This window comes from Vanessa atalanta, chromosome 2, assembly GCF_905147765.1.
Source record: "Vanessa atalanta chromosome 2, ilVanAtal1.2, whole genome shotgun sequence".
Lineage (NCBI taxonomy): Eukaryota > Metazoa > Arthropoda > Insecta > Lepidoptera > Nymphalidae > Vanessa > Vanessa atalanta.
In genome coordinates this window covers 8,974,923-9,001,772 of record NC_061872.1, presented here as the reverse complement: position 1 = coordinate 9,001,772, position 26,850 = coordinate 8,974,923, and the positions used below count along the sequence as shown (strand labels likewise).

The window sequence follows — 26,850 nt, the reverse complement described above, 5'->3', positions numbered from 1 at the left end:
AACATCATCTGTAACCGACCATGTATTGCACCCGTATAAAGTCAGGGATAGGTTTCTAGTATTAAGTTAATTCATAATAATTATTCTTATTTATCTTACTTACCCATTTGCCTTTATTTTATAATGAGTTTTAAAAAACGTTATAAGTAAGCTTCTTATTTTACGTACAAAATAAAATTTTCAACATTTTAATTGTAATGTACTTAATAAAATTACATTACAATTAACATGTAATAAAAAAGGTAAATAATGTCGGCTTCTAACAGTTGATGTAATAAGTGAGAAGAAAAGTAAAAAGTTTTTATATTTTCAAGTAAAGACTGAAAGTCAAGTGCATCCCGTTATTCAGGCTTAGGTCACGGCGCACGAGTCGATGTGTGTCGAGGTCTGCGGCTACTGGAACCAGGGTTGCCAGTATGTCAGTAAATACTTTTTAACATGTAATATTTTGTGCTACATTAATGATATATTCAAACTTACGTCTTTTAAATTATATTTAATCTGTGACTGTTATCGTCTGTATTTTTTAGTAGTGACATTTTGTTTTATTATTCAAATTCAAATATTATTCAACATTGAAGTATAATTATTTCTTATTGATTGTCAAAATTCATCACCGATTCGGAAAACACCACAGACTTGAGAAGAACTAGAAATAATATCAGTGTTACAACTCATTACCTATTACTAACAATTTTTCGAAATTTAAAATTAGTTTTTTTTTTTGTAAGAAAACTCCGATAAAGATTTGTAATGTATTTAAATGACTTCCTGGGCGAATTTTAGTTAAACAACGCGGGAGATATTGATAGTGCACTAAGTGTCCGCAACAGGTGAACTTTTATTATGTCAATCTCATTATAAAATAGAACGGCAATCCACGCCCAGACAGAATAGAGTGTTATCGGTATCAGTAACCGTACTAAGCCTAACTCCGATCTGTTACTGAGAATTTATGAACAGAAAATCTCAATAACTTTTTACTAGCCAGATCAGATATTTGATTTCACGATTTGTAGTTTCATAAGCAAACCACTAGATAAGGTTGAAAAATAGAAGTCAGTCACTCTTTTAAATTTTTTCACAAATTATATAGCTTCAACTACTGTAGTTTTTCAAGAATTAGATATTTGGAGATTATCTCTAACTATAAACAAACAAATGCTACCTGTTTATAATATTAGTGTATGTAATAAATGTATTTTTTTTATCAGAAATATATAGTTTTAGTTGATGTGGTATTTATTGACTGCATCCCTATCTATGAAAGTTCTTGTCTGCGTATGGGCAAAACTTTGCACCCGACGCACGACGGACCCGTGTAATTAACACGAAAACGTTCAATTTTAATAAACAAGCCGTTGTAGATAACCTATCCGTCGTATATTTTTAACTTTCGCGCGTATAACGTGTTTTTACATAAATTGCTCGTAATTTCATTCGTCCTACAACTACTGAGAGTGACCGTTGCTAAGAAGTAATTTTTATACACATCTTATTTATTTGTACCGCAAAGACGTTCATGTATGTAAATATTCAAATTGGCAGTTCTGAACGTTAAAGTAGGAATGTGACAATTATTAACACAATAATACGCTTCTATACTTTGTATAAAGAGTATTCGTTAGAGATGGTATTATTTCTCGAGCTATTTTATGTGTGTGTTATGTGAATACGTATTTATGTACTTATTTTTAATTATATTATTTTTTGTAACATAACGATTTTTAATCTTGAATTTTCGCAATAAAAATAAAAGTTACTAAAATTCAGACAATAATCGACGCCCAAAACAGTCTCAATTATTTTTAAATTTATTTCGTATTATTTTCATTTCTTGAAACAAATCATACATCAATTGAGCATACAAAGTCAAATATTTTCACACTAAATATAAAACGCACGGATTTTTTAATTTATACACACGTGAAATATATATCATTAGAGAAATCCTCGATTTACGACCAGCAAGTAAACTGTTGAACAGTTTATTTCATATTAAAGCCTATAATAAATCAAGATAAACTCCCCTTCTATGGGGGGAAGTGAAAAGATATCAATTTAACAGAACGCTGATGGCGGTCACGCGAACACATATGGACATAATAACCCGTTATTATACGTCACTGTGTGTTAAAGCTAATCGCTGTCATATAACACATATTATAATTTATAAATGCTTTTTTTTAAGTTGCAATTTAAATAGTTCAAAGTAAAAGACAAAATATTAATTTAAAATTATTTTTAGCCGCGGTATCCTATATCTCTGACACAATATTTTTATATTTATTTAAAATATTGTGACGATAATAGTTACTGTGAAAAAAAAACAAATGTAACTGCAGGCGCAACATATAAGCTCCCAGAATTAGCAGTGCATTGTCTATGGGTGATAGCGACCACTTCTCATCAGAGGCCCGATTTGTCTGTCCATGTAACTATAACATTTAACATATGTAAGAACAATTAATTTCATAGAAAATTACAATGTCTACGAATATTATTTTGTTACTAGTAATAATCATACTAACCCTGATGGCGACCGTATATTTATATGCGAATAGAACTACATATAAAATAACAAAGTAAATCCCTTACTAAGAGCACACTAACCTACTGACAACGCAACTATTATTATAGAGTTCAAGTTACGACATATTTCATTATCTTCGTTAAGACCTGCCCATTAACAGCTTTCCCCGTACAGTGCACTTCTAAAGGAGTGTACACATTAAACGCCGGAACCAGTTGAAATTATATTTATAATAATCTCTAAGATTTATAACTCCTTATTTGTCGTGTGTATTTTATTCTACTTTACAATAAGAATTTCGTCTAACTGTAACTAAATTATGTCTTAAAATTATATTGTTTTTCAAGTTAAATATATTCAACAGCAGGAAAAAATTAAATTGAAGTTAATGTTACAAATATATATTGTCTATACTAATACAATAAAAGCGAAAGTAACTCTGTCTGTCTGTCGCTCTTTCACCATACGATTAAGCTGAACTTGAAGAATAAAAAGCTAGTTTGAATTCCTTGATTATTGACTTATATAATACTTTTTATGCCTTATATCGGACGACCAACCGCTAAAACGTAAGCGAAGCGGCGGGCGAAAGCTAGGACTATACAAATTTGATAGTGAATATTTCATATATAAACCTTAAATTTATTTCAATTACTCAAATCAATTACATTTTTTTGATTAGAGTTTGTACACAAATTCTTAAGGTGTATTTTTGATTGACAGCTATAATATGTATAATAAATCTTATTAATCTTGGTTCTTCGCCGTGTCTGTACTCGCCAGCAGTTTAAACGTAAGCACTACCTTCCTTGAAAGTCATAAATCTGTCGTACATAACAAATTAACCCACTTATATTTCGGGCGAGGCGCGGTTCCGATAGCCGGAACAAATCACAGAATGACTGACTTGTTTTGTTCTTTATACTTACAATGTAAAGAGGTGACTCAGTCGATAGAACTTAACCGAACATCGGGGGTTCGAATCAGAGAGCAATGATTTTCTTCGCTGGCGAAGAAAACTTTTGCTTGTAATCAATACTTTGGAATGAATCGATGAACAAGCACGCCGTTAATATTGATTCCTGATAATTTATGTTCGAAAGCTTAATATAAGAAAAGCAACACCCACCTGTGTAAACAAAATTTGCTACAGAGTACGGAATTAAGTGATCAAGAGAATCTTAGCCCAGCAGCGGTAATTGCCTAACAATGTACACGATCGAATATCACGATTCACGAGAATTACTTAACTTTACAAAAAAGTGTCGTAAATTATAGTATGGCTTTACACTTGTATATACAGCGATTAATGGTGACACTTTTATAAATGTAGTGGTTGCATTAAATGCATTAAAGTCATTACAGTCGACGGAAAATTAAGAAAGCATATAGCGCGTCTTTTTAAAAATGGATTGTTCACATTGGATAAGTTTAATGCGATGTTTATGAATAAGGGAAGATTATAATGGCGTCATTAGTGATGTTATTAAGGATTCAGTCTAGAGCCTTATGCTTTATCGTACGTATTGTGTATATATTTCTCATGTTTTATTTTATTTTTAATCTTTTTTTATTGGAGTTTCCCACATTGCTCTGAAGTCAAGGTTAAAACCTTATTTAAAAAAGAAAACATATTGACGAATATATTCTTTTTAAGTTTGGGTGTCAGTTATTGTTCACAAAAATCAAATTTGGTGGTAGGGCTTTATGCAAGCCCGGATGAAACCAGTCTGGGTAGGTTACACAATTAGTCAACATATATTCTACCGCCAAAAAACATATTGAGTATTGTAAGGGACTTAACATCTTAGTTCCCAAGGTTGATGGCGCATTGGTCTATCAATGAATGCCTTTTGTTAACATATTTTTATCTAGAACCATATTTGACCGCTTACATATAATCCCCCTTTTTAATAATGAATAATGATTAAAACTCCATGTATTTTTAAAGATTTGCTGACATTCAGTGTGAGCAAAAGTTAATATCAAACACACAATTTACAGTAACAAAATTATTATATTATTATTACTATAACTAAATAGTAAATGTTGTGTTTGACATTGCTTAAGCTTCGATTATAACCTACGATTTTGCAGTATGCAGCTCGTGCGAACACGTTACTCGAAGTAACTCTTAATCGTTCAATAAACAAAAGAAAAATTTTAATTGACCTCCGGAAATCCAAAACAATAAAGAGAATAGTTTCGTTCCCGTTCCGGAGCTATGTTTGCGCTACTTTTATTTCAATTGCAGTGCGTATCGACCTCAAATATTATTGGAAAAAAGACATTAGAGATCCTCTTTCAAAAGAACATTGCCTGCTTATAAAGAAAAAACGAACTAAACAAATTTTAATTCCTAACATAACAAATACTTATCTATAGTATATGTATGTAAATACTCGTTGTTGGTTATTTAAGACACCAACGCAACTTCTGCTGTAGGTACAATGTTGTCAATGAGTTTTTACAGGATAGCTTGTTTAATTTATCGTAATAATAAATTCTTAATAATTCTACTCTTAGTTAAGTACTAGGTAAACTAATCCATGTTTTAAAATAAATAAACATTATTTATACGTTATGTACATGTGAAAAAAGCAATGATATATTATCTACAGAGATAATTTAATAGAGTTATTCTGTTTCAATTTATATATTTATAGGTTATAGTCGTTGTAGAATGCGAATATGACGACAATCTTTCGTAATATTGCTATAATTTTATTTTTAACTGACTGCGAGGAGGATTTTTTTTTATTTTTCGACCTGTATGTATTTATGTATGTTGTTATGGCAGCGATTTTCTCAAAATTCACTGATCCGATTTTGTTGGGGTTTTTGTTATTTATAACATTCTAAGCTTCTCAATTTTATTGTATATATTGGAATTACATACTAATTTAAACATAGATATGACTTGATCAAAAGTATTTTTATATATGTATTATATATTTAACTTTATATTATATATAAAATGATTTCTATACATTACTATTAGTCTTATTATTTGCACTTCATCGATGTCTTCATCACTTTAAGTTAAACCAAATTAATATGAACCAATTAACACCACCATTTAAGTTGACAGTTCGCAATTAGTATTTAACATATATTAATGGGTCAAATTTAAAATATCAACGGAATGAACTCAGCCGCTCATTCAAGTTTAAATCCTGAGTTTCTGACTCCTATTATTAATGCGAAAATAATTTTATATAATTATTTGTTTGTTACGTCTTTAACTAATCAACATATCATCGTGAAATTGTTCGAAGGTCAATGGTAATAAAAAGGACATAGGCCTCACTAGCGGCGATAATAATATTATAAAACATTAACAAAATAAACTTTTATAACGACGATTAATCGAGTTTTTAGTGTAATGTCGTTTAATGATAACGAATACCGGGCAAATCGTTTGATTGAGATAGGATTGACATTCTATCGACAAGTTCAAGGCCCACGACACACGTGTTCACTGAGCGGCATCGTACGTTAAACATACAATTTTAAGAACCACATGTCGTAGATTTTATTTAAAAAAAAAAACTAAATTAATAGTTCAATTTTACATAATTTATGTTAGTTCTTTTTTTTTATAAAAGAACGTTGATTTATTTTTTTGTCTTAATCGATTTGGTGTAGATTTAAGGAAATAAGTTTAAATAAATTTCCATGTTGGACATTTCAAAAACCAACATGATATTCTTTCATAAAATTTATTAAAAACGAATGCCTCAAAAATATATATGTATATATGTTAGTAAGATATATTAATTATGCAAATAATAAACGTGAAATTTTAAATTCTTCGCATCTTTTTTGTGATATCACAAAAAATCTTGTCATTACTCGAAGCTTCATTAAGGGAACATTGCACTCCTCAAATAACATGACTCGCTCCAGGGCTCTACATGGGGCGTTGATGAATCACTGAGTGATAATAATATCACTTTTTAAAAACATACACTTTCTATAGAAACACAACATCCTATTAAAAATGCTCTAAAATCTTACTTACTTATAAACGTCGGAAAAGATGAAAAGACCCGCTGTATTTTAGTTTCTCTCTGTATGTCATCATAATTTTACATTCGAAAGAAAGACATACAACATTGTTTAACAAATAACAACATTTATTAGTAAAGCAGAAGACGCGCTAAAGGTTAAACAAATTATCGGCGTGTATTAAAAAATATAATCTAATTTATAAAGATATGTTTTTGCTGTATTTATTTTCAAATTAGTCATCTCACGCACATTAACTATACGACATCTTGTAAGCAGGAACATCACTCATACCAATTCACGCCGATAAATTAGAAATAGAAGGGCGCGCTTTCGTGAGTCTATCAGATCTATAACAATACGTTTTTTTTTTTTCATTAAACTTCATTGAAAATGTAATGAGTCTTTATATTTTAACTACTTACTACCGAAGAAGCAAAAACTATTTTAAAAATCTCCAAGAGAGTTATAGTTACTTACTAAATTTATTTGTTAAAATATCTCTTTATTAACAAATTATTTATTTTTGACCAAAATGTTAAAGCAGATAACGCTGAATTAATGTATTGATTTCTTAACCTGGTGCCATTTATAATAACAGTACTCTCAAGGAGTAAATAAAATAACATAGACCGGTTTAAAAGTGTATAATAAAATTATGTCAACCGAAAATAATTAGAAGGAAAATCTAATATAATGAAAAGTGGAACGGACGTAGCTAAGTCAGTCTTAGTATGTGGGATCGAGTTCAGAGGACGTGACAATTGCAGCGGCGTCGGTCCGCCAACGCGCTGATCTCATACATAACTCATCTCCTGATAGCCTTAGTAATGTATGCTAAACTGGGAAAATTTGCAAAACAATAAAGTTCAACCTTGATCCAATTTCTTAAGTTTATTACACATTTATATGGAAATGTATTTATTATCTTTGAAAGCACGTCACTAACACGTCGAGTTACATTGTTCTTAATTTAAACGTGATAGAACGCAATTATTATTTTTTTTCCGATTAATAGAACAATAATCGCAACGATATAAAGAGAATTGATTACTTTTCTATTTTAAGATAAAATTATCATTTTAACACGTACGACAATTTCCCTATAATAAGACTAATGGCAATTATTATAGAAATAATTTTTTTTCTACTTCCATCATTCGTGTCTTTGGACAAAAACAAAGATGCAACGTTAAATGACGCGAACTGCAATGTGAGAACGCACGTAACAATGCAATAATTGATTTGGCTATCAACAACAATTGTTGTGTTCGATAAACGCATAACGGTAGATAATTGGTTATAAACATAAGGTACGTGACACACATTCGAGATTAAATATTTTTTTCTAAGTTGATTAATGGATTTCATTAGTGTCAGTACGGTAATATTTAGCCGGTGTCAAGTGGATATGAGAGTACATAAGAACAGATTGGTTTAGTTTGATCGGTCTATCGATATATTTCTTAATATTTCTATCTAGAACTCAAAATATAAATGTTGAAATTAAACCAAAATGAAATTACTAAAAATGTTTGTAGTCAAGGCCAATCAATTTTTCACATCAGGTAAAGTATTGTAAAGGATTGTATTCATGTTTTTAACCTTTCTTATATACGTAATTGTACATTCAAAGTCACATTATTAGCTCTGCCAATTCATAAATTTAAATAACATGCTAAAAAAACTTTGATTAATATATATTACTCGTAAAACGACTATGTTATAGGTACGTATACGGTAAACACGTGCGATGTTCATAATCGTTGATAATGATTCAGGATAAGTAATAAATTAATTATTGTATTTAATATTCTACATCTATTACTGACTGATTGCCCTTTAAGTTATACCGATTAATTTGATTTGATTAGGCGAATGAGCAAATAAAATCATACATCCTGTATGGATTTAGATATAAATTTTACATCGTCGATGCTTTTTGTGATATACCTATACCTTCGTGTCATAAATCATAATATTACTTATTATATTATATATAGTTACACAATTATTATTAACATATAAAAGTTAAAAAAGAAATATGTACAAGACATATATTAAGTTTTTCCGTTGTCTAATAAAAACGGGAAAAACTTCCTTTATGGAGGAAGACAATCTATTTAATGGGTATAAACAATAAAAATTTAAAACCAATTTGTTAGAATGAGGAGTTTTTATAAAACAAGAACTAAGTCTAAGGGTTGTCATTCTGAAGTCTGGCCGCGCTAGACTGATTTCCATGTCAATTGTCTAGTATGAATGAAAAAATATTATAATGCCAGTCAGAGGCGTCTGGTATTTATTATATTGCAAGATATTGAAGAATTTATTTTCTCCTTTGGTAATATTATTTTCTCTTTCCCCCCCCCCCCACCCTTCTCTTTGGTAAGGGTAACCAAACTACGTATCGATATCGATAGTAGCAGTATGATGGTTGTTTCGGTAAAAGTCGTCAAAAATGATCGGAAATATTCCATTTTACGATTATTAGACAACCCTCTTAATAGTTATGATCTATATTTAGTAATTCTGACATCACGTTCTTTGAATAACGAGATAATTTAGTTGAACTTACATTGCTCGTTACCCCACATTTCGGAGAATCGTTTCTTGTGGCCCAACCTAATTGCATTGAGCAAAAACAAGTTATTGACAATGAAAATGCTATGAGCAACTCGCTGAGTAAGATGATTTTAGGCTATGAATCACATTTAATATATAACAATACGTATTTATGTAATGCAAATTAAACAACAGGAAAAGTATGAAAGATTACCGTATAATTTTAGTAATTTTATGTTACGAAATATTTTTGATTAATTTTAAGAATTTGACGTGTATATATATATATATTTTATTTGAACCTATTAAGATTAAATATTAAATAGTTTCAAATTACGTAAAAACGTGATCAATCAACCGTTGAAATCGGGTAATTGCTATAGATTTTCTCTGTAAATGTTAACACAATCTCGTTATACTTGACGGCAACCCATAAAATGTCAAATTCTTGTCGAAATAAATTGTTTAAGGAGACCGATTGACGTCACTGATTTGTGTACGAAGTTCGTTACAGATATATCTCAATCACTATCTATCGATCATAACGTTAAATGACATACAAAACCTCATATCGAATTATAATTTATAATTTGCATAAGTATATTGAATAAGTCCATCCTCATTAGATTTAGTTCACGGTTAACGAGACGAAATAGACAAATGAAATCTTATAAAACACAACATCAAATTCGCGCTTGTCACCTCAATAGACTTAAATTAAAGCGAGTGAAACTGGAAAGCGAAGCCCCTTATATAATAATGTTATATACTAAAATCTTTTTCACCGAGACGTGCTGCACTTTCTGATACTTTCATAAGTTTTATGTTATTATATTGGTTAAGCAGTTGCTTCGGTAAGGCATTATAAAAAAAGTCTCCGCATTTGTTAATATATATGTGTATATTTACACAATTAACGGAGTCATGTCGAGCGGTTGACCTGTTTGGACTAGTCGAGTAGACAAGCACAAGAAAAAAACATTATGCGAACGTATTAATCACCGTGTCCCAGTTCGGGTCTGGTTTTGGCGATTATTAATATGAATATACATACGTAATGTAAGCTCCCTGACATTAAATCTGTTGCTCCTTAAGCATGGGACGACAGTTCAAGGAGACGAAGTGTACGAGCGGCGCCTGCGCACTGCTAATGTCTTTACACACGAAACGATTTATGCAACCTTTCATAATATTCAGTAATCGAGTTAATTTTAAAAGTTAATTAAAACACATAGTTTAGTATGGAAATATACTATACATAACTATAAATGTATTTATGTACATGTATGATAATGGTAAAGTTTTCAAAATATATATTTGAAGACCATTTATCTTTTCTTGAAATCTGAACCGTCGTGTTAAAATACACATAAAAGTACGTGTTAAATATAATCTTACAATTTATCCTAACAATTAAATTTATTTTAAGCATTGCAAATCCTTTGATGGTAGTCGAAATTCATCCACATGAACGTTTTATTGAAATAAAACGCTAAACATTAATACGTGTCACAAATCGACTTCTGGGAAATCACGTGCGGCCCGTCGGCGATCAGAAGGCGACCACCCATCAGACAAGTGTGAAAAGTCACTTAGCAAAACAAAATACAACCGAATCATTTTTACAGCTGCATACGCGATTTATAGCTGATGCATGGCGAATCCGTATTAATTTGTATGATCCTCCTTAATATTGGAAATACGTCGATAAAAGTGTAAATTACACTTTATTTATGTCAACGTGTCGCCAAGTGTGCTCGCATGTGTGAGTGGCAGCTTTAGTTTGTATTTTAATCATGACAGTATTCAATAAAATGATTGTATCTTGTAAGCTATACTTGTTGTTAATATCAGTGCGTAAACACGTGTTAGTTAAAACATTACATTAGTAGTACGCTTCGATAATATTCAAAATAAAAATGTAATCCGTCGAAAATTTTCTTTTTCCAATTCAAGACGATGATCGTAATTATATTATTTTGAAATGTTTGTTTAATACAATATATCAGCTAACTTTTTTAACATTTTGAGCTGAGTTGGGTTTTTGGTAAATGGTTGTAATCATATTTAATAAGATTTAACTTAATCAATTATATAATCAAAAGTGAATAATCTATACATATACAATTATACATAATAAAATTAGAGTGTCTGTTTGTGATATTAAAATAACCGCTTTTTACTAAATGCATATTTATGTATACACGGTACGTATACCAAAAAAACATTTTTTTACAATTTGTCTGTCTATTTGTTCCGGCTAATTTCTGGAACGGCTGAACCGATTTTGACGGAACTTTCACTGGCAGATAGATGATGCAATAAGGAGTAACTTAGGCTACAGCAATATTTTTTTTTGTTAAATTAAAACGCGCACACAGTCGCCGGCACAGCTAGTCTATACTAACTTCATTAATGCGAAAATATTTCTATTAGTCTGTCTGTTTTTTGCTCTTTCATGGAGAAACCACTGAACTGAATTTGATGAAATTTGGTATGAAGTAACCTTGAACCCCAAGGACGGAGTTTTTTATACATAAAACCTGTCGACCAACAACCATACAAACATTTTATCAAATAATTCTATAAATATTCTTTAAATTTTTTTTTTAAATCTACCTACTTTAAACATGAACGAGTATCGTCGGTAGTGTTATGAATTGGGGCAATTATTTTCGTAATTTTTAAATAAAATACTTCTACATATATCTATAAAAACTTTTTATACGTAAACTTATTATAATATAATAATTATTATTTCAAAACCCTAGTGTCTACTAAACTAATTTCAATCGAACGCAAAGTTCTCAAAACAGTCTAGATTATTAAAGATTTATATTCTATTACAGTTAAAAAGAAGAAATACATAAATTCATTTATTATTTTAAAATTTAAAACGCTTCAACAGTCATAAATCATATTATATAGACGTATATAAAATTAACGGCACTAGTTTTTTAAAAGAACTAGATTTTAAAACAGGCAACGGTCATCAAATTTGTCGGCATTCAATAAAGTACTGACCTCTTTTTAGTTATCCTTTTATAACACAATACACTTATCACAAGTAACTTCAATAACACCGATCGCTAGTCAAAACAAAACAATGCACAATAAAATCACTCTAATTACGACAATAGAACACATTCAACTGTCACAGAGAATTTAAAAAATCGAATAAAGAATCAAGGTGATCGAAACGATTAAATCGAACGAACGTCGAAAAGTCGAAACATTATTAAACTCTGATAATCGAGAAACCCAACCACAACCGAGCGAGGCGAATGCCCGAATGACTTCGAGTCTCGCTTGATTGTTGAAGGAATCATGAAATAACGAATGAGAGGCTGTGGTTATAGTTTCAAACTATCAATTAGTCGATTAATTCTCATTGAAACATTAAAATAGAAGTTTTTTTTTTAATTATTTTAAATACGACATAACTTCGTATAATTTATTAATAATTTACGATATCGATATATGCGATTACGATATGCAATTAAAGACATAAGGTTTTATTTGAGTTTTTAAAGAGATGACTTTTATTGCTGCTTAAATACATTTATAGCATTCGAATGTCGTAAATAAAACGTACAGCTCCACGATTAAATATAATTTTAATTATTGTTAAATCGAAATATATAATAAAATAGCATTATTCTAATGCTCAAAGCCTCAAAAGGCATTACTATGTAATATAAAATATCGTAATGGAATCTAAACCGATAACAATAGTGCAGTTACGATTTCCCCGAGATCGGCTTTGATTATTTGAAGGCATTATCCGGGTAGCGGTAGGACACGGACAATCGCACAGATAATATAACCTTTATCATTGGTTCAGATCAGATATTTTTGATAATTATAATTAATTTATATCAACTTCATAATGCTTATAAACTTATATATTTTTATTATTTTTACCTCTAAATCTGAAGTGTTAATTAAAAAAAAATGGGAATAGTATATTTGTTTGGTATAATAAATAGTTTATTGAGGAAGAAGAACCATTATAATTGATTGGTAGTTAGCAAATGAACGTAGATGAATAAAATGATAATAAAATGTACAGTTAGCATCAAAACGATGAGGTTTGATCTATAATATTAAATTAGCTTTCTAAAAAAAAAAAAATACTTTTTTTTATAATGCAAAAAGTAATAATGAATACCTTTTTTCGTCATTAATAATTTTACTATCTTTCTCCTATTCTCATCAGTATTTAATTTCAATACAATTTCAATTTCCACAGTTTACATACGATAATTTTCGAGGCTTACTGTACTACCTACTCATAATGCTAGATTTATTTTCTACATTGTTATTGATTTTGTTGTTACGTGATTATACCAACACCTAATAATAAAGAAAGAAAATGTTCATATTTCATTTTTAATTATGCTCGCACAATAAATATATGTATAAGTAATAAATTTTGTTACCTCTTTTGAACGGACTGAATAAAAGTTTGTTTATTTTTATTATAACTATTTAATTTTTTTAAAATATATACTTGTGTTACCGTATATATTTTTCATCAGACATACAGACAGAGTTTTTATCCTTAGATGCAATAAATCTTTAAACGTAAAAAAAAATAAACAATATGCTTCCTTGTCAGATGTTCGATGGAACACGGATGCTAAGCAAAAACTTCTCTAAACAAAATATTGAAAATATCTTAACCCCGTTAACCGCTTAAATAGTGAGGGAATTATAAAATTTGTATCCCTAGGGTTAATTAAAAAAAAAAACTTCAAAAGGAATTATTGGTCTTTTTTAATATCGATGATATATTTTTTATTCAAGCCGTTGCGTTGTTATTTATATTTTCTTTTTACATTTTTGATATAATTAATTATGTTTTTTGTCGATTAGAGGATTGTATGAATGTTTATTTCATTAGTCTGCTATTGATGAATTTATAAATCAGGGTTCGATTTAAATCTGTTCAATTTTTTTTTAAATGATTTAATTGGAATTTTGATTGTTATTTGCAATGTTACATTAAATAAATTAAAAAATCTGCATGCAATAAATGAAAACGTGATAGTCCAGGAACTAATAACGTTTTTTGCGTCTCGACTCGTAACGTATACCTAGAAAATTTACGTTGCTTAAAATTTGTTTTTTTTAATATACTTATATACTTTTATGGCAAATAGGCTACCTATTAATCATCGCCCGACATCAATGGTGCTGTATAAAAAATAACCTTTCCTTAAAACATCAGTGCGCCACTAATCTTGGGAACTAAGATGGAAATGAGATGAATCGGAACCCAAAAATACTGAGTATTGCTCTTTTTCCAGTAGAATATAACTATGCTGAGTGGGTATTACCTACCCAGACGGATTTGCACTAAGCTACCACCATTAAAATCTTTTGAATGTCATCTCTTGCACAATATCAGTTCTTGTTAGGATTGCTACTTCAGCCGAGATCATTTTGTCTAGTAACGCACACGACGACAGCATGTTCTAGAAAAAGGCTAGAAAATACTGTGGTCGGTAAACACGATGTTATTATTTTGCCGCTGGTTAAGGCCTCTGGTACTTCAGTTTTGTAAGCTTTTAACTGCATCGTTTCTTTCAACACATGTTTAAACAATACCCGACTTCCGATCAAGCGAGTGTAAATAATCAAGGCTCGTAACACCTTACAACATAAATTATCGCTAGAACTATGTGTAATTCAAATCGACATATTTCATACATTTTAAAATTTCAAATACAAGTTTCGTACTTGATTTTTACGCGCTATTCTTATTGAGCTTTGTTTTAATAATATTTTTTTTTGTTTTTGTTTTTTTTTTATTATTAGGTTTACCTTTTCAAATTGTTGTTATAAACTTATGTCAAAAAAACATTTTAATTAAATTTTTTTTATTACAATGAGCCACACATCAACATACATCATATTTCAATAAAATATAGCAATATATTAGGGAAATTTTAACTAGGTATATTATTTAAGTGAACTATCTCCTTGGTAGTAAAAAATAAATTATATAGTTAGATATATATTTATAGTAAGTCATCATATAAATGCTATTTGACCCCTATTAGTAGGTATAACACCTACTGATATACATTTATCATTCAAAAAGCCTGTTTCAATTTTTTCTCATACATTTGACCATAACGTCATAAGCGTCTAAGAATAAGTCGTTAAAACAACGATAAGTTGACATGTTGTTTTAAACTTGAGCATTGAACTTTAGTTGTGGAATATAACTCAAGTACACTCACATAGAAAAGTTACTTTAAGTAGTACGGTTGAAGTATAAAGTGTACTTACGAAAGAAGTTAAAAAAATTCTATGATAGTGGTAAAATATGTATTCTCCAATCACGTTTGTATTATGTAAAGTATGCTTTTTACTTCATTGTAATTGTTTGATTAATACATGAAGATTTTCTGACATAAATCTATACAAAATAGAAGGTTAAATTTTTATTTCATTTTCAATTATTATTAATTAAACTTTTAACTTTGTTTGAGTCCTGGTCAGTTTTAGGATTTCAATTGTTGTGCCTTTGTCTATCTTGTAATTTTAAAATTGGAACACGGATCATCTTTGTATATTCAGTGAAAGGGTCTTTCTTAATGACTTAGAAGGCACTAAGAGTAATATAACAGGATAAATAAATTTAAAGGTAATGAACTCTTAACAAATACGATGGTATGTGTCGTTTAACGGGAATTTATAAAGCGTGATAAAAAATGAGTCATAGTTTTTATATTGTTAACGGTGACACTGGATTAACTTTTAGCGTGTTTTATATCTTATTAATGCAGTCTAGCAAATAAACATAAAACTTTCTGCGAGTGCGTCTAGACACTCTTCCGAGATCTTTTCAATAACAAAAGACGACATGACATTCATATTTGAAATAAAAACATTGTTCTACATTCTCGGTATTATAGTTTTTAAAAAATCGAATGTGTCAATAAAATTACAACTGTCCAGTTCTATTAGACTTTATTTGGATCTTTATTTTAAATCCCTATATATTTTTCAATTGGGTTTTTTGCTGACTTAAAAGTAGGAAAAAGTATTTAGTGGTTTGTTAAACGTTCACTGATTAAGAAGTGTGATCCAATGATGTATCTTTTATTGTTTAGGCTGTGTACATCGAAGGTGGTCCAAGTTTAATAACAAAAAAACCCTAAATAATATACGGCAAAACCAATAAAGCAGGTCCAAAGAATATAAATAAAGTCACGAGTGCTCAACAGTTATGAAATATTTACTTATGAAACTTACTACTAATGTTGGTATTAAATATATTCGTTATCTGTGAGTTATATCTGTAGTACATCACACAGAACACACAATACACGCTCACGGTGTAATTGAGTCATGATTAATTGGTTTTCAAGTCAATGACAAACTGTTTGAATGGAAACTAGGATCATTACGAAACCGCAATACATCTTAATAATACTAATATTAAACTAAACATACGAGAATATTCTAGTATCTATATATTACATAATACGAATTATTCGATACAATCTATAGGAATTAATTATATCAACGAATAAAACGTAACAATAGTTTTGATTTGTTTATTTAATTTATAAGTATTTAATGATCGGTGCATCAGAAAATGAATGGCTATTCAAACTCCGTGGCTAATGGCTATTCAAACTAAGTTCTTCATAATTCTTTTTATTTTTTTAACGTCAATGGCATCGGTCTACTTTGATTTCCAGATCTGAATTGATTTTTGTATTTGCACTTTTATTTGCCATGGATAATATTGATTATTTTTGAAAGGTCATCTACCTCAAAAAATAACTGAATCGCGCTTAATTGAAATTTGAGTGATTACTATTACATTCAAACTGCTGCGCACATTATTTCAAGTGTTTTCAATAACCCGTTAGCAATCGTCAGGCGATATACATACATATTTCCCAACAAAAGTTTTCTTTTTTTTTTTCAAATTAAAAAGGTAGAGTAGTAAGTCACGAGCAATAAAAAATTAAAAAGTATGAAATCCGAACTTTTGTTAAAATGTATATTTCGAATCATTCGTATGCCATGTAATTGTCGTCGCTTAAGCTGTATCGCGTTTGCTTTTTAACCTATTCAAACGTTTCAGGGGGACTGCGCTGTTCTCTGCGGATGTGGTTGCATTGTGCGTGTTCCACCACAGGTAGATTAAATTACGCAAATGTGGCGCACTTCTATAGTAGCGGCTTCTTTTTTTATAACTTTTGTATTCGATGAACTTTGTACTGTGGATTAAAAATGTAATACACTTAGTTAAATTTGTTCTGTAATTATATTGGCCACAATTCATTGGTAATACAATTTATAAATAAAAAGGAATTACAATATGCATTCAATGTTGAAACTATTTTTTATTGGCTTAAATTCGAATAGACAGTCTATCAGTCTTAATTAGGTTTATATTAAATATATATATATATATGTATGTTATTAGATAAAGCTACACAAATACTATTGCATTGTGTACAGACAACACCCATTACTGAACGTCATACGTTTTACCAACCAATAAATCTTATCAGCACTTTCTCAAATACAAACTCATACCGGAAGCATCGTGGTTCAATACATGATTCGGGTTTGTGGGCTACCTATCCCATAAACGTATCCATACAAACAAAGATATAGGAGACGATACTGAAATTTTAAGCAATTTTGATCTTTATGCGCCGTATACTCAAAGGTGCATTTCGACTGCGTGTTTGTCATAGTGCATCGATACCTGTGTAGCCAACCGTGAACCCATATACGGAGCAGATATGTACCTGACTAAATGATTTGTGAGTTGATAGCTATTTCGAGCTAACAAAACGATCCTGCGCCGCTTTCATTTTCGACCGGATTTAATAACAAACAAATTAACCGGATATTTGGCTGTATATTTTGAAGTCCTGATGATGGATGGCTATGATTTGTTTATAATAAAGCTATGTGAAGTATTTTAATTCAATTTATTGTATAATAATAGGACTACTATTTCCGTAAATGTCGTTGCTGTTCTAACTATATAGAGACGTATCGGTTATAAAAACTATAAATTATATATATAGTGAGAAAATAACTTAACACACATTTTAACACATTCATATATTCAAATCTAAAACGCTGTCAAGTCGTTGTTACATTCTGATCACATTTGAATTTCCATCAAAGCATGTTTAAAACCAGGCAGATAGTCTGTTTTGCAAGTAAAACTCGTTTAGATTTATAGTCAAAGGTAAAATTAAATTGTGGTTCGTTTTACTAGACATGAAAAAATAAAAATCATGTCTTTCGCGGGTGTAAGCCGAACAACTTGCCAAACGTTCATAACAATTTGATAAATGGTATAGAAACATACAGAGAACAATCATATAAAATTCATTTCCATAATCCAAGATATATTGATATACTCCCACAGTAAATCAACTTCTAATGTGATACTTACATTAGGGACACTAATGTATGTAACAGTTCTTACGGGTAAATGCATGCATGACTCACCATTTGTTGAGGATTCCGGGGCTTGCGATGTACCCTCGGCACCTTCAGCCCTGTGACGCCTTCTAGCACGTCAGCTAGTAATAATCCATCAGCACAATCGCGAGCAAGACCACCGCCCGAAGTACCCGCTCGGCGCCGAGATCGCGCCCGTTCCAGGTAATGGTTCGCCCAGTCCGTGTAAATCTGCAACAAGTATATACGTCATTACATGTACGTCGCCATTTTGATAGTCTCAATACCTATTTAATAGTCATACTAAGTAACTATAAAAATCAAAATCATGATAAAAATATACTTTATTCAAGTAGGGTTTTTACAACAACTTTTGAATCGTCAATTATCAAACTATACGAGTACAACTGAAGTTACTAGCGGTTCGGAATGCAGATTCTACCGAGAAGAACCGGCAAGAAATTCAGTAGTTACTCTTTTTCAACATTTTAAAATACAAAGTAATCTTAATTAGATATAATGAAACTTATATGTATGTAATACATCCTGCCTGGAAATCAACAAGTATTCAAGTATAATTTATAAACGATCCGTTTCGCTTACGGATAACCGAATGGTCTTAAAGGAACTGTTTAGGACCTACCAACAGCAGTGTAGTATATGTATCAAGTAGCAGATCTAGTATCTGCTACTGCTGTTTCTATAAAAAAGTAAAGGTCATATAATTCTACTGCGCAGAGTAGACCATAGTAGAAGCAGAACGCATTGTTCTTTGAATAATCTAACCAGACTTAAGACTTTACTCGTCTTATTGCAAAGCTGTGATACAAACTTTCTATTTAGAAATACAAACATTCGTTGTAATTTCATTATCTTAAATTATGCTTAAGAAAATTCAACGAATGTACTTAAATAGTAAAAGCTTCATTAGTGGGCTTGATTTCTCAAATACCAACAACACTAGAATAAGTACAAAGAATACCGATAAACTCTACGTTTCGAACATTAAAGCAACAGGTATCAAGGCATTATCATTTAGATCCAGACAACAGTCTGACTAAGCTTGCGAAGTAGGTACTGCGAGTACTTTCAAAGATATCTCGACGCACAAAGAGCGATAGATAAGGCGATGTTTGTAAGATGCGAAATTGCTACTTAAAGTTTAACGACAGGGTTCATGTAAATATCTGCAAGATATTTCGAAAAAGAGAGCAAATACTCGATAATCTTCACCTCGTTTCCCGTATACCATTGTTTGAAAATACTGAATCATGTAAGAAATATATACGCAGATTTTTATTTTACGACTACGTTATCGCCAGCACTTAAGGGGTTATTGATGGCGCATTGTGATGTATCGATAGCGTGAAATATTTTACTCTACGCGTGAGGTCATCCGTGAATTAGTGTAATGTGTTTGAGTAAATTCTTAAAAGGATTAAGTCATATTCGCGTCAATTTGCAGGAGAATGGGGACAAGTGGAGGAGTCGCGACAGTCCGACGCCGGTGCAGGAGGCACTCAGGCCTCGGTGTGAAGCAATTCGCTCACTCATCTCGCTCGTTAATTGACTTTGAAGTCTTGATGGCGGCTAATTTGAATTGATATTGATAAAGATTTTAGAACGCTTTATAGTGCTTTTATGACGAAATAATTAGCTGATAGCGACATAACAAAGTACCTAATTCCCGCGACTTCATTCTTCGTTTTATAAATTCAAGTAAGTACTTAAAAAAAATCACATAATTATAAAATTATCTTATTGTACTCTTATATATATTATTTTGACTTAAATTTATTTGATCCTTAGCATAGCTGATTGGATTGAAGATATGATTTAAATTTTTGGCAAGTATTATAATATTAATAGAAATTAATAGTACTTTAAAATTGATTGTCAGCCTTTTACGCATATATTCAGACACCTCAAAATAGCTTATGTATGTATATAAATTATGCGTAAACAGATTTAGAATCCATTATTATTATTAATGGTTACCATCTGTAAAAGTTATCAGCTTTCTAACTCGTAGACGATTTAAAAGTAATAGTATACTTTTATGATAAACAATGTTATATTACATGAGACAATATTTTTATTAAGCGCTTTATTAGGCAAAGGACTCAATAAAAAGCATGACTATAGAGAACGATGGCAAGAATGCTGGCACTATTTCCTGTATTATTTATGAGTAGAAAAGAGTTTGGTCCATCTTTCGCCTGTCATTATTAATAGCACACGGTGTTAAACCTTTTATTGATATAATTAATAAAAAGTATTAGTCTTATGTCCTTTTTCAAATAGAAATAGAGTTGGACCATTTAAAAAATATTATATAAAATAGCGAACAGAAATAAAGACCACCAAAAAACATACTATGTTTAATAATTATACTAATTAAATTTGTACTTATATTAAGTATTTCGGAAGTATAATTAATGTAAAAATTGTTATGATGTTCTTTGCGGGTGAGCAATCAATATATATAGTGCAGGCTTATTTGTAAACATTTAGTTTTTAGCTTGTTTGAGGTAAAATTACTTGTATTTTGTACTTCCTTGATAATGTTTAAGATTCAATTTCAACTTTCTTAGTATGACAAACCGCAACGCTTACACCAGATAGCAATAACGGAACAGAAGGCTTGCGGAAAGTCACCACAAATCTCTCGTTTAAAAGCCTTTCTAACAAACCGACAATATTTTCTAATGATATATTTGACTTCATTATTCTTCCATGCATATTCTTAACGAATCTCAAAAAAAGAACTAAATTTCCAAAAACAATCACTTGTAAATATTTTTCTCTGTTATTACTTATTTTTATTTAGTTAAAATTGTCAAATTGGCGAACTGATGGAATTTAGGTAATATTAACAATCCTTTTCATCGCCAATGCCTTGCCTTGTGCACTAAGATGTTAGTCATAAAATCTCAGTGCACAAGTTTAGTTTCAAAAGAGTCAGTTACACACACAGAACAATACTAAAAAAATCTGTTCGGCGATAAAATGTGCAATAAGATATACTAATTAATCAGACGGGCTAACTATAGATTTAAATAATCATCATATTCAAAATTCACAGAGTAAGTAATTTCGATATTTACATAATAATAAGAGATAAAATTACAGTATGTATATTACTTTACGTCTGGACTAACCAAGAGAGGGTATTACCATAATAACGAATATTTATCGATCGTTTTAATAGAATGATCATCACTCCGAAAGCATTTCAGATAACATCGACTCAACCCATGATTTTATCAGCCGACATCACGCGACTGTTTATTCAAAAAGGTTTGGAATATTCTGTTGCCTGTAATAAATCTATCGGGACAGACAATATTATCGAATCTGGCTGCATCAATGGAAAGGAAATCTACTGATCTAAAAAAAAAAACATGGAGTATAAAGTACGTGGCATGTTGATACAATATTGTTTGAGGGGGTACTTTATGAAAATAACAGATTAAATAAATAAACGTTTGATATATTATTGTTTGATTTTGGGATATAGATGACCTTATGTCCCAGATAGGCAACCCAGGTAATTATTACTCATTATGTTGAAAAATAATTTGTATGGAGGCCGCGTCTTGGCAAACGTTTGATTGTAGGACGTCCTTAGGCATGGTGGAGTGACGATTTGCGCAAGACGGCTGGCAGGAGCTGGATGCGAGTTGCCGAATGAAGACCACAGTGGCGTGCATTTGGAGAGGCCTATGTCCAACAGTTGACGAATGTGGGCTGATGATGATGTTTAAAAAAATTTTTTAAAAAACTCTCTATCCCTTTAAAATAAATACATCTTTGTCACAAAAAATACAAGAATTTGTATTGAGTTTATCGTTCATGTTTGCTAAATATTATAAATTATTTACATAAACATTTTGTTTTATTATTAAAAAAAGAGTCAGTCGAAATCATATCATATTTCATTTTATATGAATTTGGGTAAGATTTTCGACAATTTTATTTCGTTTAAGATCGTCCATGTTACGTATACGTAACGTTCATGGACGTTTCAGTTGGCTCATATCGCTTTATTGCAAAAGGCTTTTACACAGCTGAGCCAGCCTCTAACAATATATGTGTCCGTTTTATTATTCGGATTTTCGTTGAGATAAGATTCTAGTACATAATTGAAGGATATAAAATTAGATAAGTTTAGTGAAGCAATCTTTACAAGTCTTTCACCTCTGATCACGAGATTAATGACAAAAACTTTAACATTAAAAAAAATCAGTAGTACTTGTCAAGTCTTAAACCCGCGACCTTCAATCAGAATTCACGACTTCCATAACAGATTAACGTATATTTCTAGCATTGTAGTATAGGTACTGTTTAAGTGCCGGTGCAAAATATTTACGCTCAGCAAACTTAATTTTTGCTAACAATGTCATTGTTTATAAATTCAGTCTTCTCTGAAATGCGAGTCCAAAACAAACAAATGGACCTCAATACTCATTGTGCAGTGTCGTTTATTTCCCAGGCGAATCAACTCAACATTGGACATTAACGGTTGAAACTGTAACTCTTATGTTTATAGTAATAAAGACGTTAATGGTATAAAAGGTAACACCGTGGAGAGGCATGGATTGTTCTCATTAAAATTTTACATGGTATACATTTTTAAATTTGATTAATGTTTTTGCGTTACAATGTTTACCTTTTAAAAGGTAATAATTTCTATCTGACAAAATATTGTATACAATCAGGGTATTTATTATTATTATTAAGTTTTTTTTCAATTGTATTTGCCTTTCTACTTCAATTAACCGACTTCAACAAGGAGCAACGTTCGTACGTTTATCGAACGTATGCATGTCTGTGATTTTTTCATGTACTACTGATTCGATTCAAATGGAATTTTCGTTAAGAGATACATATTTTTTCAGTTATGGCTGCAGTGTATTAGTTGTATTTCTTCTCAATAAGGATATATATTTCTGCAATGATATGTTCTGTTACAAAATGTACTCACATCAATAATTATCTAAAATGTTATTTTATTTTATTACACATCCATATTAATTACGTAAGGTATTTTTTAATTCTGCAGACTTTATTGTCTGTACTTTTTTGATTATAAATTTTTAATTTACAATACGTATATTTATAATATTTTATAGCGCTGTGACATATTTATGAATAATAAAATTAATTCAAACATAAATATAATTGTTAATGTATTTATATATGTAGAATGCAATTCCATTTAATAAATAAAGTACAGTTGTATTGTAAATGACATCGTAAGTAATAAAACTAACAAGGCACTTGATAGACGAATTCAAATACAATTATATAAATTATTCTATCGACAATTTGACAATTTAGAATAATTGCGGCAATAATCAATGAAGTCATTTGCATGTCTCTGACCGACCGGACAAGATTCACTTTAGTGGATATAATTTAAGCCGTTAGTTTATAGACTGAACGAAGAAACTGGAAAATTGTTTTATTTCGCGTCATTAACCCACGCGACTTGTATTAAAATGTATTTAATTTAATACGGCCATAAAACTTTAGCCGTTATATAATAAAAGTGCAATTTTATTCTAGCACTGGCAATATCATTGCTAATAGTTCAGTTTATTTATACAGTAAGTACATGTTGTACTCGATAAGAGAAAACATTCGACGGTATTGATATTAAGAAGGAAATAAATTATTAAGAAAACAATCATAATTTTCTGAAACGTCAAGGTAGCTACAGGTATAAGGGACATAGCATCTTAGTTCCCAAGGTAAGTCGTGCAGTGGTAGACTAAGGAATTATTATGACCACTTCCACCACCTTCAGGTTCACTTACCAGTCCCGTTAATACATAAGAATATTAGCCAACCTACGCGTCCCTTTTTGAATTTTTGAAAAAAATGTGTAATAAATAAATATGGATTTTTTCCAAATCCTTTGTTTTAATAATGAAAGTTATTGTTAGGGAAATGGCCGCACGTCATTTAGTGAGTATTAATGTAAGAAGCATTACCGTATAACAAAAAACTATTATTAAGCAGTACAATAAAGTTCATAAGACTGACATAAGGCTGCATTTGTAAAATCATTCTAGCCGTTTTCGAGTATGTCGATGTACATTTGCTTCGCAGTATACTCAGAACAATATGATGTATATTCGCAATAATATCGATCTTCACAATAATATAGCTCGGTATCAGTTTCTATAACAATATTCCATCAGTTTCCACAGTATCAGGTCGGAAAGCCTTGATAAATATAGCTTAATACACAAGGTTTTATGAGCCTACTACTACTACTGGAATATTTTGATTTTGAAAATAACAACTAGCTGCATGTATGCTATATATTATTTTATTAAGAAGATATTTATACAAAATTTTAAGAGCAATACAGATAAAATACCGGTATAATTAAAAAAAACGGAGTGTTTAGTGTTTATTTGACATTTGGTTGACTAAAATCTTCAACAGTTCAATACATAAAGTAATGACATAAAATTATTACATATATTAATAGCAATGTTCTTTTACTCAACAGTATCAGGAACAACTTGTGTATTAGGAAATACTAGACGCAATACGAAACTAAATGATGATTTCTGAACGCAAATCTGGAAGTAAAATGGGGTCGCGGGCTTTTAATATCTCCAAGCGGACGGTTCGACTACGTTATACTACTGAAATTACGATTTGTTTGGAAACTATCTATAGACATAACCGCAGGATGCAAGCATATGTTCATCGTTTGTTATTATCAATAGTAGCGGAAGGAAGACTCGTCAAAACATCATGTTCTGCTTCAAGCGTAAAGGATACTCAATTAAATAAAGTCAAAGCAATATTAACAAATTAATTAACTGTATTTTATAATTATCATAGAAAACAATTACATTTTGTTATATATACATGTAATATGGCCCAGTGGTTAGAACATCTTAACTGATGATTTCGGGTTTAAACCCAGGCAGGTACCACTGAATTTTCATGTGCTTAATTTATTTTTATAATTCATCTCGTACTCTCGGCGGTGAAGGAAAACATCGTGAGGAAACCTACATGTGTCTAATTTCAACGTAATTCTACCACATGTGTATTCCACCAACCCGCATTGGAGCAGCGTGGTGGAATATGCTCCATACCTTCTCCTCAAAGGGAGAGGAGGCCTTAGCCCAGCAGTGGGAAATTTACAGGCTGTTTATGTTATCTTATGTAAAGAATAACAGAACTATTTTTAGTAATTGAATCAAAATTTACGCAATTTTCATTTAAAACGATTCAGCCGCGTTTACTACGAAATCTTAATGGCAAGTCGCCAATTGGAATATTGGTATGTCATTCTTATGCTAATAGTAATTGTTGATTCACTGAGAAAACCCATTTACTTTGAAGGCACAGTTATTTGAATTTTCAGTTCGTATAATCATAATTGTTATATATTGTCTTCAAGTTGTATCTTATAAGCACTTTTCAAATTAATGTTTATAAATCATCCCGTTGTCGGCCATGAAGGAAAACATCGTGAGGAAATTTGCATGTGGCGGTTGAGATTCGGCCACGTGTATCCAACCGCATTGGAGTTGCTTGATGGAAATCTTCCCCTGAACCGGATACAAGGCCTTCAACCAGCAGTTGTACATATGCAGGCTGTTGCTTTTTCAAATTGTTATTTTAATAGTCTATCAAGTCAATCTTCTGCACGTAAGTTCTATCAAAAATATAATATAAACTTAAATGATACTAATTAGAATAATTGATATATTCAATGAAGCGTAGAAAGAATAAGTAGAGCCCGAATATCAAGTTTATGACATGCAACGCAGAGTTTTCATTTGTTTGTAAGGAAAACTTCGTGAATAAACCTAATCGGATCAGCGTGGACGAAAAGTCATCAAACCAAAGAAGGGTAGTTAAGGTTATTCTTAAATGTAATAAAAACACATGTAACTAACAATTGATAAATAATTATACTATTTAAACTATTCCATCATTTATATAAAATTACACTTCAGGATCATAGGTTTTATTAATAATAATAATTAATTATTATTTGAATACGAGGCTTGAACGTATTAAGTAAAATAGGCCAAAGCTCTCATAGTATATCACCATAAGCTCCTGAATAATAAATAATATAAACAGCTATTTTTATGAATGAATATAATATTTCAATATATTATACTTAAGAAATTACACGATATCTTATGACATATAAAATATATCTAATATAACAAAAGTATTAGTTTTTAAAAAATGGGAACAATTAACGATTTAGATAGAACACATTACAACAAGTC

The 26,850-nt window shown here is 30.5% G+C and overlaps 1 protein-coding gene across 3 annotated transcripts in view; it reads right to left on the bottom strand.

The window, feature by feature from the left end:
- LOC125075009 (protein sickie) overlaps window positions 1–26,850 on the bottom strand; it is a 213,036-nt gene that overhangs the window by 118,461 nt on the left and 67,725 nt on the right. For all 3 annotated transcript variants that reach the window (XM_047686553.1, XM_047686560.1, XM_047686569.1), the window contains exon 2: window positions 18,617–18,799. In XM_047686553.1, the coding sequence (XP_047542509.1) occupies window positions 18,617–18,799 (183 nt within the window). The remainder of the gene's footprint in view (window positions 1–18,616; window positions 18,800–26,850) is intronic.